At 36.6% G+C, this 13,028-nt stretch overlaps 1 protein-coding gene across 12 annotated transcripts in view; it reads right to left on the bottom strand.

The window, feature by feature from the left end:
* nfixb (nuclear factor I/Xb) overlaps positions 1-13,028 on the bottom strand; it is a 210,890-nt gene that overhangs the window by 5,263 nt on the left and 192,599 nt on the right. For 4 of the 12 annotated variants that reach the window (XM_079397981.1, XM_079397986.1, XM_079397988.1 and 1 more), the window contains 2 exons: positions 6,619-6,747; positions 4,003-4,178 (listed from right to left, as the gene is read on the bottom strand). In XM_079397981.1, coding sequence (XP_079254107.1) covers positions 4,003-4,178; positions 6,619-6,747 — 305 coding nt within the window. Of the gene's footprint in view, positions 1-4,002; positions 4,182-6,618; positions 6,748-13,028 lie in introns of all 12 variants that reach the window. The other 8 variants (XM_079397985.1, XM_079397987.1, XM_079397989.1 and 5 more) reach the window with 3 other exon arrangements.

Below are 13,028 nucleotides of genomic sequence, written 5' to 3'. Positions count from 1 at the left end.
TAGGCTGTAATTGCACAACTGAATTCTACATTAATGTAAATAAACTTTATATTAACATAGAATTTAATTCTATAATACTGGACTGAGTTTCTATAAACCTTTGACTGTGGTTTGCAACCATAAAACACCTACAGTTAAATTAATGAACTAAATTATCTGGCAGAATAAATCTGTTCATTGTTATTAATTATTTGCTGACTGTTAGCGCTATGTTGTTATTATGGCCATTATATAAAAAACTATTTACAAGAGTTACAAGAGGCCATGTAACTTGTAAATGAGAACAACCCCCATTAACCGTGGTAAATTCACAACTCATACATGAGCTCTATAGGTGGAATGCTGTAACAAAAAACACCTCTCTATTAATTTGTGATTAGGTTTGTTAAGTGTGTTCTGGAGAATCAGCAACATTTAAACACATAAAAAGACACAAACAACACAAACTATTGAAACAATGAAAGAAAACACAATGAAAAGGAACGAAATACAAAAATAAGAAACATGACAGAAAGGAGGAAAATAAATGCAAGTGCTCCGTCCAGTGCCCCGTCTGTGGTGAGTGAATATTTTACAGTATGTCTATCCACCCTGATACGCCACCTCCTTTCTGAACGGCCCAAATTTGGTTCATGTACTGGACGAACTGACCTTTAGACCAGCACTGGAGCTCAACTATCACATTTCCACAGGCCAAAAGCTAACCAGCAATGTGAACGTAACCAAAACAAACTCAAATGAAACCAACGTAAAATTACAAAGCATGGGTTTCTGGATGTTGCATTCAGAAGTGTAAAGGCCCATTCACACCAGGGCTGCAATGCAATTTGACCAGCACAAACCAACCTGGACCAGAATATAAATTCAAGAGGGCCAAAACTGGTCATTTTAGTTTGGTAGATACAGATTCTTTCATCTTGTTTTGATTTTAGTGCCAGAACTGCCACACAATAATGAGGTCAAGCGAATTGTACAATAATAGCTGCATTATGAAAACTGTTTCAACTAAAATGCATTAAAAAATGTATTTTGGAGTCCACTTTAACTGCCCTAAATTTGCACCCTTGAATACAGAGCCCCCAAGAGGACATGGTCATGCAAAAAAAAATATGAGATGGGAGGAAAAATTATTTTTCAAGGATTTTGCATTTGCGAAACCTTTGCATTATCCAGCATTGCATTCCCCCGAGAAACTTTGTATTTGCTTGTAAAAGTATTGCATTCTCGCTCGCAAATGTACTGTTCTCCCAAGAAACTCTGCATTCCCTTGCATTCCCCCAAAAAATTGCTCGCAAAAGTATTGTTTTCCCCCAAGAAAATCTGTTTACTCTTGTACTGCATTCCCCCATGATACTTTGTTCACTTGCAAAACTTTTGCATTCTCCCAAGAAATTTTGAATTTGCTCTTGCAAAAGTATTGCGTTCCTCAAAAAATGTTATGCTCAGTCGCAAACATTTGCGTTAACTTAAAGTAAACTTAAAAAGTTAAAAGTACTGCGTTCTCCCAAAACTCTTTGCCTTCACTTGCAAATCTTTTTCATTCCCTTTCAAATAGATAGTATCGCGTTCCCCCGAGAAACTCTGCAGTTCCCCCGAGAAACTTTTACAGAAGTATTCTGTTCTCCTGAGAAATTCTGCATCCACTATCAAAAGTATTATTCTCCAGAGAAACTTTGCATTCACTTATCAAACTTTTGCATTCTCTTGCAAAAGTATTGCGATCCCCTGAGAAATTTTGTGTTCACTTAAATTTTTGCATACTTTCGCAAAAATATTTGCAAGAGAACACAATGTTTCTCAGGGGAACAAAAATGTTTTCCAAGAGAATGCAAACTTTCTCGGGGGAATGAAAAGGTTTTGTGAGCAAATGCAAAGTTTTTCAGAGGAACAAAAATGTTTTGCCAGTGAATGCAAAAGCACTGAAAAATTAATTTTCCTCCCATCTCACAACCCCCCCCCCCCCCCCCAATCGTCACGTCCCTTTATGGGCTCTGTACTGTCGCGACATTTTGATGGCTGTTAAACCACTAAAACTGCTGCCTCAAAACTAGGATACATAAAAGAGGGGAATAAAAAAAATAGTAGTAAGGACTAGTTCTGATCCACCAGTTGGCGAAATTTATGAATAATGGGCATTTTTATGTTAATTTAAGGAACACAAACTAAATGGCAAAAAGCGGTCCAGCTGTGGCTAGAAGACTGGGGATCTTCGTGGGGTTTTGTGGAATGGGGGGGTCGGGTCACTTACACGGAGATGTGGGTGAGGTGAGTCCGCCATCGGGGGGCGTGCTGCTGGATTTAGAGTCTGGCATTGGGAGGGGCACTGGACGCGCCACAGGGGGGGGTGGAGGCAGCAAGAAGGAGCCCGGCATTTTGCTCTGGCCGCTCCCGTTCGGCTGCAGACGACACAAACAGGGTGAGGAGTACGGACAGGCCCGACACCCCGCAAATGGAAAAACAACGCAGGATAGCACCGAAAAAAAAACGAATGGGGGTGGCTGGTAGTGGAGAGTGTTGAGAGGGAAACAACCAAAGGAATGAATGTCTGTTTGCTTTTGTTTATGAAGGGGGGTGTTCGTGTTTGTTTGTATGCATGTTTGTGTGTTGACTTCACCACAGGCACAGACAGGAGCAGTGAAGGAGCTGAAAAAATAAAATGTAGGACTTTAGGCAGAAGGTGAAGAAGAAGAAATGGACACACGAATGTGAGGTGAGTTTTGGTCCATGGAATGATGTCAAATCAAAACCAGGGCGCAAAAAAAAGCCACGTTCACGACGCTAAAAAATGGCACAAGCAGAACTGAGGAGGGGATGCGCGCTACGCCGAAATGCACTGAGGTCATCAGCTGTTGCGCAGATGGGTTTTATCGTGGGAAGTGGACAGAGAAGGAGAGATTAACTCAAGATCTGCTAGACAAGCACAAGATACATAACAGTGACCGATCAGTCGGCCTTAAAGACAAGGAACGAACACATTTGATTGCATCGGAAAAGACAGGAGGAGCTGGTTTCTTGTTTTAAGAAATGCAAACAAAAGTAATACAGTTGATAATGTTAGTTGCACATCGAACAAAAAAAAGTTTTTAGGAATCATTAAATAATCTAATTTTAAAATCCAAAAAAAAATGCTGATTTTTTTTCTTCCAGTGGTTAGGATTTGGGTTCAGGTATGTAGTAATTATAGAAAAATAATATAAAAACAATAAAAGTGAATTAATGTTAGTACTGTAAATGTGTGCTAAATATGACATGACCTCACTTATATACATACATGTATGTATATATGATTTTATATAAAGTTAATTACAATGACCACAGAGTAAACCGAGCCCTAAAAGAAAACATTTGTGCATTATTTAACATGTTTTTGGATGCTTTCATTTCCCACTTCAATCTTGGCTTCTTGGTTAAATGTGACAGTTGTCTTCACAACGGTAAGCTCAATTCAACTTCTCTATAAATGCTTGATAACATTAGTTTCACAAATATAAATTAATTTCATACTTGAGGCAAGAGTTTCTTGCTTGACTAAGGCAAATATGTTGGCTAAATTTGACTGCTAAGTTCTGTTTCATCAACATGAATCATTTTTTAAATTCATAATTTGTATTGTATACCGCAAAGTATATACTCCGTATTTTTAAATTATTAAAACAGTATGCAGTAAGCAATGATAATGTTTAATGTAGTAGAATGTGACAATGTCTACATTCTAAATGGAATACTAGTGTAAAGCTCCAGAAAGGACTGCATTGTGGGATCCTCTGTTGCATACTGCATTATTCTATGCATACATTTCAAAGTATACATACTACAAAACTAGTATGAGTAGTATGATAGGATGCCATTCCCAGTATTCACTATAAACCAGTCTGAGAATATCTGCATAAAACATCAAGCATTTTTGCAATACAAACAGCAGATCAAATTACATGTTTTGCTGCAATCAACTGACCCCAGTGTCAGATAATCACTTCCGGTATGTGGTCATTATACTCTTACCTGACCACTAGCCTGTCCCGATCCATCGGCACACACGAACTGCACAAACTCCTTGAGCGGGTCCTGTCCCGGGTGGTGGTGGTATCGGATGGTGGGATGGGTGAAGTACGGGCTGGACTGCTGGATGATGGAGGGTGAGGGGAAGTGCAGGGAGGAAGCTGAGGCACGGGGACTTCCTGCTGACAGACAGACACACACAGAGAGAGAGGTCAGTAGCATATTTACATAAGTGCTAATAATATATCAGTAATGAGTGAGACTGACACACAAGGATACAATGGATGACATGATATGGAAGTGATGGAAATCAATTCAAACTGTGTGTGTGTGTGTGTGTGTGTGTATGTGTTTACAAAGATTAGAGACAAAGCTAAAACAAAACCTCCCTTGGCAGATCCTACAGGATGTCCTCATAAGTAAAAATGATTCAGAAATATATGAATCATTATATAATCACATTTTTGAAATCCAAAAATGCTGAACTTTTATTGGTTAGGATTTCAGTTAAGCTTTATATTAAATATGTATAAATAATAAATAAATGTGTGCCACAATTTATAAAGTATTAAAAACCCAATTTAGAAAAACTATTCATAAATATATATATATATATATATATATATATATATATATATACATACATACACATAAATTATAGATTTATGTATAACATTTTAAATATATAGCCTATTATATGTTTCTCTCTTTCTGTGCTCTTTCATTCTCACGCTCTCTTATAATTTCTCACAAATTCAAAATTGTCTCATTATCTCCCATATCATTAAGATCATTAAGATATCTTAATGATCTTAAAGTCTCTTAATGACATTATATATCATTAAAAGACTTTTTCACTCTGAGAGCATGTTGGTGTCTGTCTGGACAATTTTGAATTTGTGAGAAATTATAAGAGAGCGTGAGAATGAAAGAAACTAAAAAATGAAAAAAAAAAATGAAAAAAGCTAATTACTGTTAATTACTTAATTACTTAATTACTGTTATGTTACCATAATATTTCATCATGGATGATGTAATAATTTTTACTACAAATTGCCAACAGAGACCCCAAATTCTAACATGGACGACTATGCCAATCGACCATAAATGTGCAAGACAGGCTGATTGCTTCAACTTGAACATGAGTTCCAGATTTTGTTCTTTAGATAACCTGCTTCTTTGTGAATTAAACTGTAGAAAACTGTATGAAAGCACAGATAAAGTAATAAAACATTGATACGAGGATTTAAAGTATGTGCAATGAAGAATAAAACTGCAATGTCGATACATTTTTGTATCGGCACAACCCTAATGTGAACGAACTGCAGTAGTTCTTGAGAAGTCATGATGTGCTCTCATTTGCATGAAGAATAACATTACGCTCATCTCCCGACCAGCGAGTGGAGGGTTGAGGGGTCTTGTCTCCTCCAGCCAAGCAGGGCCCCCAGCTGCCCGGGACAGTCTGCCAACTTCCAGAGCTTCCCTGTAACCCAGACGCGGGCGCTGCGCTCCCAGCCAAAGCCCTGCTTTTCACCCTCTCTGCCACGCAGACTGCTATTCCCTTCTCTTCCTCCATTTCTTTTGCGCTTTCATCATCCACCCTTTAATCCCATTAGGTAATGGGATGGAGCCAAGGCTTCCAGGAGGAGGCAAATGGCACCACAAACTAGCGCCACCAAAGACCCCCTCCCACCAAGAGTGACTCCACAACAACAGCTTTAAACACAACCGCTACACACAACACAAGACCACACAAGAGTCATCGCATAACATCACCAGCAATTCATCTGAACATAAAACGCAAAAACACATCTGAACCTGTCTATTCATCTGTCTGTCTATCTGTATGTCTGTCTATCTGTTCATCCATCTATCTATCCATCCATCCATCCATCCATCCATCCATCTATCTGTCTGTCATCCATCTATCTGTTTGTCTGTCAGTGGAGCTGGTTATCATAATTTTGTAAGTTTTAAATATCTCTTTGAAAAGAAAGAGTTAATAATAGGTAAATTAGTGTGTATTCAGCTACAAAACCATCTATAAAAAAGGGTTAGGGTTAGGGTTAAGGTTAAGTACATCTACAACTGCCACTGATTTGATGACAAGATTTGTGATGTCTAATTTTGGCACATTTATCATTTTTTCCTTCTCTTTCATCTTAATTGATAATAGATGATAAAAATACTTCAGAACATCTTTGAAAATGCAGTTTTCTAATCCTGTGAGTCTTGCATTAAAGGAGAGTGGATATGTACTTTGATCCCTGCTGCACAGCATTTAAAACAACATCTTACAAGATCACGTGCATCTGGCCAGTGAAACGACGCCTCTAGCGAAGGGAGAATGAAGTCGGGAAATGGAGAGACCAATCACCAACCAATCACATTGACAGACAGACAGACAAAAAAGACAAATCAGCCTCGGTACAGAGGAGAAAGAGGGTGAGGGGTGGGGGGGTCGAATGGCGAACGCCTTCACCCGACCCAACCGTGGCATAAACACGACCTCGCCTCTCCCCGAACGTCACCACATCCGACCCCACCAGGGGGCATGAGGGAGCAGGACAGGAAGGGGAAGGATGTGGGAGGTGGGGTGGGGGGGCTCTGAACTCTCACCTGGTCTTACACCTGCCAGCATGGGCAGCGGGTGATGGGTGAACGGCATGCGTGCAGACCTCGTATGGCCGGACAGAGCGCTGAAATCGAATTTCCCCGACTTCTTAAGAGAACCAGGCGACGAGAGTCCTGGTAAAAATGGGATCAACAAAATGGCAGAACAGAGATGTGGATTTAATCAAACAGGGTTTTTGCTTCTTGATCTTCATCTAAAAAAAATATCTTATCCATCTCAGCTTCTAAAATACGACAAATTTGCTGATAATAATACTAAAAATGAGCTTTTAATTAATGCTGTCAAACGATTAATTGCGATTTAATCACATCCAAATAAAAGTTTTTGTTTATGTGTGGGTGCTGTGTATATGTATTATGTATATATAAATACAAACACATGCATGTATATATTTAAGAAAAATATGCTGTGTTTATATATTAAATGTGTATATATAATATAAAATATAATATAAATGTATAAGCGTGCAAATATTACCACAATATATGCTGTATGTTAATGTATGTATATTTACATAATAAATATACACAGTACACACACATATATTATGTAAACAAAAACTTTTATTTGGGATGTGATTAATCACGATTAATAATTCGACATCAATACTTTTAATCTAAAGATAAGACACTGCTAGGGTTTCTTGTTTGTTGTGAAGTATAGAGAAGCCAATCACACTGCAAAAAATTATTATTAATCAGTATTTTGTCCCATTTTCCAGTAAAAACATCTTTAACCAAAAAAAAGTATTTGCCAATGAGGTAGAAAAATAAACTTGTATTTGAATGTATTTTTTTTACCCCACTGTCAAATTGCTTTATCTTAAGAATGTTAAAAATATATATTAAGCATAAACTTCACTAAATGTGAATAAGATTTGATTCAAGTAAATGCATCTTGTTTTAAGGATGTTACTATAATTATACTGGAAAACAAGGTGAAACACTGCTTAAGAACAGTGTTTTTGCAGTGCTGACAGTTCCAGGGTGCTAGCTTTGCTTTGAAGCAGTGGACAGCAGGAAAGAGTGGGATAGGGGTCGGGACAGGGCCAGGAAGGGTCTCTATGCAGCTGTAAGTGGGAAAAAAAAGATGCCACGACAGCAGAACCCATAATACCTCATGTCAGTCTGTCTGTCTGTCTCTTTCAATTCACCAAATCTCAAAGGAAAGAGTACAGTGTCACAGCATATATGCCAGGATTTTGCCACTATTTCTCTCAGTTTTTACAGTGACGTTTTCAAGCACACTAAAAAACAAAACAAAACTACTAGTGATATATCAATACATACACTACCACCAAAACGTTTGGGGTCAGTACAATTTTCAATGTTCATAATGTCTCTTATGCTCACCAAGGCTGCATTTATTTGATACAGTAAAACAGTAATATTGTTAAATATTATTATAATCTAAAATAACCGTTTTCTATTTTAATAGGCTATATTTTAAGATGCAATTTATTCCTGTGATGCAAAGCTGAATTTGCATCACATTTGCTGATTTGATGCTCAAGAAACATATCTGATTATTATCAATGCTGGAAAAAGATTTGCTGCTTAATATTTTTGTGGAAACAAAATAGAAAATATATATTAAAAAACTGCATTTGGAACAGTTTTTTTTTATATAACATTATACATATATTTACTATCACTTTTGATCAATTTAACTGAATCTTGCTGTTTAAAAGTATTCTGTGTTTAAAAAGTATACAAAAATCTTACTGACCACAAACCTTTGAAAGGTAGTGTATAAATTTAGTGCTAAATTCCCTGCTTTCTCTTCCAAAATCTCAATATTTATATATACAGTAGTATAAAATGTTTTAGAAGTTTAATAATGTTCACATTTGATGTGCACCCCACTTACTTTAACAACAACAACAAAAACATATACAAATACAAGTATCATTTCAACCATGGGTCACTGCAATTTAAACATTAGTGAGAAAAATGTTTAGCCATATAAAAGCAAGAATAAACAAAAATCTCTTCATTTCCAGATGATTTTGATTACATTTGTTTGAAACAACTGGTTTATTGGCACTACACCTCTTTAATAAGTTTCTACTAGTCAGGAAAGTTGATCAGTTTACAGATGACAAGCCAATAATAAATTTAAAAAACATACTATACAAACACTTGAGCAAAACGAAATAAATAAAAAGTCTTCTAAAACTGAACATTAGAGATTGACCGATATATCGATTTACCGACATTTTCCCAATATTTAAGCATTTTTCCATAATCGGATATCGGTTTTATCGATAAATTCGCGCAGGATCGCAATTGCAGTGCGTCTGAGGGGAGACGAGACAACAACGGCGTGCAGGTACTTGATTTGCTGTAGTTAGTAAACTATTTAATATTACAGTCATTAATGCACAAATTAGATGTATTATATAAATGCCTGATATATAGTTTATGCAACTTGGCTCTAAGAAATATGATAAATAAGATACTCTGTCAAGCCCTGTCCCTATAAAGATATAACTTTGCCTGAAATAACACAGCCATGAATTAGAGCATGTTGGAAATAAAAGTGCTGAATTCAGTTCTCTCTCTGTGGTCTATTAGTCTCGTGAAGTCGGAGTCATGTAGATAATCCGTCAAGTCCTCTCCCAATAAAGACGTAACTTTGCATGAATTAAATAATACAGTCATGAATGATTGCATGTTGGAAATAAAAGCATTGAATTTAATTCTCTCTCTGTTGTCTATCGATCGCAGTTTGAGTAGCCTATAGTTCTGTGTAAATGCATAGATAAACCGCGCTGTCAGCAGCATAATTTAGAGCATGCCAGTTGAGAAATGCAATAAAAGACAATGCTTGTTATATTCCAGAGAATATTATTCCGTGAATTAACATTATCCAGTTAATTATTCTTCACTCTTTAGCCTATTAAACAGCTTATAAACCTACTAAAACTAGTTAAAAATGAAGTTGATATGACTCCTGTCCTTTATTTATTTTCTCCATTTGAAAACATTAGACATTCTACGTTTATTTTGCTTACTGCTAATATTATAGTGTTGCTGCTAAAGCTTTTTCTAAATAAAATGTTTTTTATTGTTGTAATACGAAGATTAAATTTAACATGACAGGGCCCTAGACTGCGACCAAAATGGTAATTTTTTGCCAGCACGAGCGCGAAGGTGTGCGTCGCGGGTGGAGCTCAACGGAGGATTTTGTTTTCAAACGAAAGTAAAAGACCACTTCTTAAACCAGAGAAGGTGAACATGGTGGTGTTCTTGTAGAAAAAAACATGCAAGTGCTGTCAGCTACCGCCAGTTTAGTTTTACTTTTCTTTTTGTTTTCGTTTTGAGAAGCTTGTTATCTTTGCTGTTTACCTCACGTTATGCTATGGAGGCTTTCCTTAATAAAAAATAAATAAATATTAATATTTATTTGCTTCCTCAGAGTTTGCTAAACATTCTGTAATATACTCGGTATATAATACAGCATGTGATGTGTCCTGTGCCTCATCTTATTCGTTTTTGTTAATAAATGTTATGTAAGCTAGTTTGTCATTGTCAACATACTGTTTTATTGTTGTTGTGCTTTTTAATTAAGAATAACATTGAATCCATCTTTTGTTTTAGTCTTAAAAAGTGAAAGGTGTTTAGATATAAGCAAAACAGACAATTATCTTTTCTTGTAAAATATGACACCAAGATCGCGAATTTGAAAGTGAAAGCGCACGAAAAAGGAATTCCTGTTCACAAAATTTAAATCACAATACCGATGAAAAAGAACGAGTTGAATATTGAACACTTTCATTACCATATAACTATAAACTATGATAAAAGTTCATCAGCATGCATTGATTAATAAAATATTCAAATGTGCAAAAACAAAAAACAAATTGCAACCAAATTATGTGCTCGTGCGACCAACTGAGAAAGTTAGTCGCAAAAGTGAGATCAGTGGGAAGAATGAGTCTAGAGCCCTGCATGAAAGACTGCTAATTCTCAAAACATTTTTTGTTAAGATGACTGAAAGGAGGAAAAACCAAAGTGAAGTATGGACTTGCTTCACGCAGTCATTTATTTACTTTATAACAGTAAATAAATATCGGTTCTGCATATCAGTTATCGGGCACATAAACATGCAAATAATTGGTATCGGTTATAAAAAATCAATATCGGTCGATCACTACTGAACATCTTAGAGTAAACGCATTTAGTTTAATAACTTGTCTGGTTTACGTGAATGTGTGTTCAGATTGACTCCAAATTTCAATATACTCGAGCAACCACATTACTAATGCCAACCGAACAGGACGACACGTCTTCACAAACCAAATGCAAATGAGTAAATAAATGTAAATGCTAGCTGTGTACAGACTCTGACAAACAAACACTCTTAAACTTCACCTGGGGAACCAAATCAGAGGCTTTCACTTGACTTTTCAGCGAAGAGGGAAAAAGTCAAACACAAGCGCTTCTGTTCCAGCGGCAGGTCCGAACGCTCAAGCCAAAAACAGGAGGACAGGCAGGAAGCGTGATGTGAGAATGATGAGGGAAATGAAAGCATAAAGTATGCGATGGTTTGGTCTTTTCGTAAATAACGCCGCATTAATGTGTCGTCCTGATCCTATAAATGTCAAACTGAGGCTGTGGGGTTGCTAGCTTCAGCTGTCCTGAGTTTGGCAGAAACGTGAGGTCTGAATATACGCCGGGCTCACCCAGTGACCCAGAAACACGGCCAAACATGTCAGAACTCAGGAAGGAAAGGAAAAGGAGTTAACCATCAAAGCCTGTGGCTGGTTTTGGGCAAAACAATTATCCTAAGTGGTGATTTAAAAACCCAATTTAAGATGTTAAAGAGCCGCGTGAAGAAGCCACAAATCTGCTAATTATGCTAATGTCACATTTGACCAAATATCTGCCTCCCTGAAAGAGTTAAATGCCAATTATGTTACTGTCAAAAGTCTGAGAAAGAAAAAAATTATGTTTTTGACAAATTAATAGCAAATTATAGATAAATGGTGGGTGAGAATTGTGCTACAGAACTTCTTAGTGTATTTCAAAACACTGTCTGCTGAAGAAAAAGAGTGTTGTGATATTTACACAAGATCCCTGAGAATTCATTTAGTTTTAAACAAACAAACCACACGATAAATCATTACTATGGTATCTATGTGGAGTTACTGTGGGAGAACTAAACAAACGTTGTTTCCTGTAAAGAAGACAATAGCAACAAACAAAAAGGTTTTAAGGTTTTAATATTAATTTTAATATTTTATATATATCTGCTAATCACACACCTCCAGAGTTGCAACTGACAGTTTCCATGATCTTACATGCACATTAGCCTGTGTATTTATTTGTGTGTGTGTGTGTGTGTCTGTGGTAAAATCATGGGTTATGTGTTATTTCTCTGTGTCTTGTGCCAACCCCGACACTCAGGCAGACTGGCAGCCAATCAAACGCTCCAGTGACCTTCAAGTCTCGCCACGCTAACAAGCTGGCCGCCAAACAAGCCTTGACCTGTCAAAAACGCCATATATAACGCCTCCTCACACAACACACACACTCTTAAACAGACACACATTTACCATGCAGCCATCAGAAAGTCCCTCTACAGACACACGCAGAAAGACACAAATTCAAGGACAAATCGCTTCTGCCATGAACTTACAGTATTAATTAATATACATGGGTTCCCAAGCACTTTGCCTTTTTTCATTTGATTGATGCCAATTAAATAGTTTAAAGCATTTAAAAAATAATTGTAGATTCACTATGGAAATTGTGGCTTTTTCAGTTAATTGATTTTTAAAAAGATTTTTCATTTATTTTATACGAAAAAGAACATTTCCTTGCCAATTAATATTTTGAAAAGGTATTTAAGATGGAAGCTTTCATTACTCTCTTAATCGATCGGTTTTTAAAAATAATTTATTTTACACTCAAAAAAAAAAGACAAATTTTCAGGCAATTTTAAAGAAATAAAATTTTAATAAAAAAAATGTCATTACTTTAATCAATCAATTTTTAACAAATAATTTCAGTCATTTTACACTCAAAAAGACCAATTGCTTGCCAAATGAAAAAAAATAAAAATAAAAAAGTTTTTCTGTCAGAACCACTATCGCCAAAGATGACTGACAATTAGCATACAGTTTGGATTGGCGGTAGGGTTGGGCAAGAACTCCCTGTGCATCCATGCAGCCTAGCATGGATGAGAGCAGGGAGAGCAGCGATAACCCCCAGGGTAAACAGAACAGAACCAACATCATTTATGTTCAATAATTTAATGTAAAAAATTTTAGAAATGAGTCTGATTCAAAGAGGAATCAGAAGGCCGAATCCTGACTGACGAGAGGAGGAGCTGGGGATGGAGAAGGGTAATTAGCTGCTGATAATATTGAAGGGCCTTATATATGGGT

Source organism: Barbus barbus (assembly GCF_936440315.1).
Source record: "Barbus barbus genome assembly, chromosome: 3".
NCBI lineage: Eukaryota > Metazoa > Chordata > Actinopteri > Cypriniformes > Cyprinidae > Barbus > Barbus barbus.
The sequence above is the reverse complement of the archived record's forward strand: the minus strand, read 5'-3'. Positions and strand labels throughout refer to the sequence as shown.